Source organism: Anopheles aquasalis, chromosome 2 (genome assembly GCF_943734665.1).
Source record: "Anopheles aquasalis chromosome 2, idAnoAquaMG_Q_19, whole genome shotgun sequence".
Taxonomy (NCBI): Eukaryota; Metazoa; Arthropoda; class Insecta; order Diptera; family Culicidae; genus Anopheles; species Anopheles aquasalis.
In genome coordinates, this window is record NC_064877.1 from 50,827,501 (window position 1) to 50,832,931 (window position 5,431).

The 5,431-nt window shown below is 39.1% G+C and overlaps 1 protein-coding gene across 3 annotated transcripts; it reads right to left on the reverse strand.

The window, feature by feature from the left end:
* Nucleotides 1-1,701: 1,701 nt before the first annotated feature.
* On the reverse strand, nt 1,702-5,190 carry LOC126570130 (serine/threonine-protein kinase fused). 3 transcript variants are annotated; one of them, XR_007607824.1, is made up of 6 exons: nt 5,121-5,190; nt 4,566-4,990; nt 2,473-4,481; nt 2,276-2,408; nt 1,945-2,204; nt 1,702-1,864 (listed from the first exon to the last, which is right to left on the reverse strand). XR_007607824.1 is itself a non-coding variant. In XM_050227665.1 (6 exons), exons 3-6 carry the CDS (start codon nt 4,674-4,676, stop codon nt 2,142-2,144), a joined length of 2,316 nt encoding a protein of 771 aa, XP_050083622.1. In that variant the 5' UTR covers nt 4,677-4,809; nt 4,933-4,990; nt 5,121-5,190; the 3' UTR covers nt 1,702-2,141. The 3 variants fall into 3 exon arrangements, 2 of the variants coding, with proteins under 2 accessions (XP_050083622.1, XP_050083621.1); XM_050227665.1 differs by having other exon boundaries at nt 1,702-2,204; nt 4,566-4,809; nt 4,933-4,990; XM_050227664.1 differs by having other exon boundaries at nt 1,702-2,204.
* Between the last annotated feature and the right edge of the window lie 241 nt (nt 5,191-5,431).

Below are 5,431 nucleotides of genomic sequence, written 5' to 3' on the forward strand. Positions count from 1 at the left end.
TATATGTCTACATGCGCGATATCAGCATCAGCAGCAGCTGCTGCGGCTGAGCCCACGATGGAGACGACGATCAAGGCGACATGTAAGGTCATTGAACTCTGAGATTCGCTCCCCTCGATGACCTATATTTAGGACCACAAATGTAGAACACTAGGTGACAGCTTTGCGCATACGGCTTTTGTGAGAAGACGATGATGATGATGATGATGATGATGTTGTGAGAGATGTTTGTGGAGTTATCTCTTGAGTTCACCCAAGAGAAAGAGTATAACAACGTTGAATTGAATCGTATTGAATTAGTAAAAACGTGACATTGAGAGGAGAAGGGACTCGAATCATGGGATAAGGGAAAAAAGAGAGGCGATAGCCAAGAACGAGATTTAACCGAGCAGCGCTTCTTGAGAGCAAAGCCTACAGAAAAAGAGGAGATCAACAAATCTAAGCTACCTTCATCATTACCGGGAAATAGAGGAGAGTAGAGGGAGCCAACATTGCGCACTTTAGTGATTTCTGAATCCAACTTTCAAAATTCTAAAACATTGTGTCTTTAAAAAGACACCATATGAAAGATGGTATCTTTTGCATACAAATTAAATAGTTAGGAGTTTGAAAACAGCAGATATTTTTTGGCAAAAAAATCTTCGAATGCATCGAATACAACATTATCGATCCACCGCGAAGAACCGGGTTTTAACATAAAAATACTGAAACATTCTAATATAAGTTTCAGCACATATAAAATGTTGTGACACCCACGAATGAAGTTACCCATAACTGGAAATATATTGATGCCAAAATTCATAGAGAATATACGCATTATCTAAGCGTGTGTTACTATTACAATGGATGAAACAGGGCATAAAGGTCAAACATTGGTCGTAAAAAAGCACAGCATATCTAATATAATTTTTTATTATTTTTTTGTCTTTTGTGTTACCCCATATGACACCTTGTATCTTTTTTATATTGCTCTCGAGGATTAAAAAACACACATTTGTTTTCTCAAATACAAGCCATTGCCAAATCATTAACTTATTCAAAAATGCAATTGGATGTAGAAACATGATTTATCCAGCGAGTGGCAAGATCAATCAGAGTCAGAATCATTTTTGTCCCCTTTTTGTCCATCAAAATGCATCATTTAAACTTGGTTAACGTTGATTGGTATGGCTTCTTTGCACGTGTTATGGCAATTAAGATTTGTTGCAGGGTTGTACTTGTTTGTTAATACGATCTCAAACTTTCTCACAAGCAGATGCGCTAAATTGAAATGTCCTTCGTCGTGAATTTAATGGTTAAAATTGTTTGTCCATAGAATTAGGCATATGGACTGGTATGTCTTGTGCAATTCCGTAATAATGTCGGAATTCCGGATTTTTAGAAGCCAGCATTTTTAGAAATATATGTTAGTTAGTTAATTATATGTACATGGTTTAATTTCTGATTGGTCCAAAACTAGTAAAATTAGTTTTTTACTACAGAGAGTTCCGAAAAACTTGAATCCTCTACTGCGTAAAAAAGGTTGCACTCTTGCGCCACTTCCATGATGAAAAAGGTTGTTGTACTAGTAAAAAAATCAAATAATTTGACAAAGCTTTTATATTTATTAAAACATTGATTTTTATAAAATATTTACCATAAAGTCTTTACGGGTTTATATTTTGAGTATCAAAACACCAAACAATTCCAAAACATCAAAAATTACATTTCACTTTATATTTTCATTTTAACTAGCTGATAAATATAAACTAATAAAATATGTTTTTCTTAAAATATGTTCTGAATAAGCCGTAAACTGGAGCATGCATTTGAGATTCCATGGATTTAACATTACTCTCAAGAACGTTGCAATGATCTATAGATACTATAGATACATATTGTAAATATGAATGAAGCTGATGAGTGTAAATTATTTACCACCTTTCGTTGCTAAAGGACACTTACATCAACTTTTTTTTGTGATGAGTAGAATAATACCCTGCTGGTTAAGACCCTGGTAGCTAGTAGTCAACTGTCCTTGCAAACAAATAAAACTCTTAAAAAACATGCGAAGTGCGATTACGCACGAATAATACAGTTAATTGCTAAAAACATGTTGCAATTTCAACGCATCACACCGTTTGGCAAAGAATTGCCCAGTTTTACAGAGTCTCTGGAACTGCTAACGAAAGGTATTTGAATTCTTCGATAGCTAATGTTGCTTCCTGAAAAAACAGATGGAGATGGTTATTTTGATTTTGCTCTTTCTTCCGGACTTTTTTTTTTTTTAAGTTACCATTTTTACTGCTATATTGTCATCTGCACATAATGTCTCAAGGCTTTCTTTGAGAGCATTAGTCCATCCATTAGTCTGCAGTGCTAGGCAACTGAACCTGGCAAGCACACGAAGCATCATACACGTTCGAAGTCTGAAAATATAATGGAAAGAAAATTGAAAACACACCATTTTCTAAAATAATGCCCGTAACCAACCTTAGAACCGAGTCGTTATACTGCAATAAACCTATTATATTGACATTTTCATCAAATATAATTTGTTCAATAATCTCGGCATTCTCGGGAAGTTCACGCAAGGCACAGTTAAGTAAAGCAAGTATAGAGCAAACAAGGCGAGTGTAATGGTTATTTTTGTGAACAATCGTGAAGAAACTGATGAACAGTTCCTTAGCCCCAAGGATTTCAATTGCATCGCAAAATTGATTCAAAAATACGTCGTCAATGTGCGTGAGATAACTTATCAAATCATATACAGCCGTTAGGGTTTTAACCTCATCATTGTCCAACGCCTCAAGTTGACGAAAAGAGTTAGTTGACTGATGCATTGAATGCTGGCTTCCGATGATAATGTCGGAACTGGTTTTAGTTCTATTACAGAGCAATTTTGAAGCATACACTAAATTAGGGACCAACTTTAGCTCACCGTAAACATGCGTTATATCGCGTTGTAATGTTGGTGGTATGTCGATCGCTAGCGGAAGACTGAGTAAATGCGCTACGTGTTCTATAACTTTCGCACTTGCCTTGCAGTTTCGTAAAGGTGCCACAATAATGCAAACAAAGTTGCGCTGCCGCAATGAATCCAGTTCACCATCCAGAATTTCTTGCATGGATCGTTGTAAAAAGACTAGCCATTCTTCATTCTCGATAGGAGGGTTCTGAGAATCGTCACAAGAATCCCATCCTGGAAGAAGGCAAGGCGTGCTTTTGTCTGCGAGTTTACCGTGGTCGGTAATGGCACCTTTACTCTGTGCAAGCGATTGAGCTCGAGATTGTTTTTCTGACTCAATGCGAATTGAAAAGTTATCAATACTTTGATTCAATTTCCGTCGCTCGAGCTCTTGAGATTGCTGATCTATATGCAATAAATAGTCCTTGCCGCCAGCACTCATAAAAGAGCAAGCCTTCATTCGAAGTCCATCTATCGGGGAAGGTTGAAGTAATGGTGTAAGAGGAAAGTTATCATTAAACCGATTCACCAACAAATTGGAGTTGATTGATCCCGGGGCTAGTGAATCGTCCGGGTCATCTGCTCTTCTTTGAAAAGCACTACTCCGTACGATATGCCCTCCTGTAGAAGATTCATGATGGATTGGCGAAATAGTATTGATGGAAGATTGTTCAGCATGGTTATTGGCGATCGAATCCTCGCAATCTGTTTCTTGATATTCTACGTCGCTTTGTAAAATTACATTGATACTATCTCGTGATGTCGACAACTCCTCACAAGCTGCTCTATTATGTTTGTTCTCGTCGTTTGGTATCTGAGTTTGAGACACCGTTAAAGGGTGAGTGTTAAAGGGCGTATGTTCTCCAATTATAAAAATATGTCCCTTCACAAACGCATGCATCAGAATAGCGGACCAACTCATACGTTGGGCGGGATCTCGTTCCAGTAAACCTTGCACGAAAGAAACACAGTTACTGGTCAGAAAACTCGGCCATTTGATATGCTGAGTTCGTATCAACCTCACAAGGTGGATCATTGAAGTCGAGCTAAACGGTGGCTCTCCCGCTAGCATTTCGTATATGATGCATCCCAATGACCACAAGTCTGCGTGATGGTCGTATGGCTTTGCTTCTAGTAACTCCGGCGCCATGTATAAAGGCGTACCTTTAATAGATGTGAGTACGTGAGTCCCTATCGTCATATTTCGCGCAAATCCAAAGTCGCACAGCTTTGCGCTCATATTGCGATCAAGAAGAATGTTTTGGGGCTTCAAGTCGCGATGCAAAATTCGATGCGAATGTAGATAATACATGGCCGAGACTAGATCGAAAGTGATCCTCTGCGTTTTTTGCTCGCCTAGCGATCCGCCGCGAAGTAAACTGTGCAGATCCATTTTTGCGTATTCCGTCACCACGACTATTTCGTTGGGCGTTTCGTAAGAATCGAGCATCCGAATGATGTGTGGGTGCAACAGACTCCTTTGAATTTCACATTCCCCCCGTAATCCTCGGATCTCTCGTCCGGATCGACCGCGCTGAAAAATAGAAGAACATATTATTTTTCGACGTAAGACGCTACCTCCTCTATAATTGTAAATAATTTTTAAAAAAAAACCAACCTTATTAATAATTTTTACAGCAACCGTAACTTTCGTCGATTTATCAACCGCTTTATAAACTCTCCCAAACGAGCCTTCTCCTATTAGATTACTGATGGCGTATTTTTCCATGATTTTGCTGTTTCAGTGATTTATTAAGCATTTTCAAGAGTGCTCACTGAAGTTTTCATTGATCTTGCCTGGTTTTAGTACCGTCTATTGTGGGAGTTAGGAAACGACTCGCATTTGCTGTTTACACCTTTATCTGGATCAAAATTGTCAAGAAAAGATAGAAATCCCCATTCACAGCGATCCACAGCGTAAAAAAGCGTGCTTCGCTGGTTCTTTTATCTTCGATTCAAGTGATCCACATGGGAACCCGACCTACCGATAGCTGGTAACTTTGACTCACAGACTGCTAGGCACAACAGGGCCACTTGTTTTATCTAAAATAAAGAAATGAACCATTTAAACATTCGTTGATAAAAGACGATACACGAAAGGGTTTTCGATTTGTCTTCGACTTTTGGTTCTATCTCTTGCATTTGCTTTCCCGAGTCTCAGGATGATACTTACTGCACGGACGCAGACGTTCCGGATTTGAGCTGTTCCGATTAGGTGCAATCTGGTCGTTCCCGTTGCCGTCTGGAAGGAGAAATCAATCGTTAATGCAACAGATCCTTGCAGAATCGCGATCCTTAATGCTTGCCAGTGCGGTTTCCGTTGGTTTCCTTTGGAGACGCCCCTATCTCGGTCGCAGATTTCTGTGCTCTCTGCAGTTGGTTGTGAGTCGGTTAATTGGTTCCCACAGCGTCGCAAAAGCATTCGTGGTTTCTTCCGCGTTGTTTTGTGAAACTTTCGTGCTGCGGTTGGTAGCGGCTTTCTAA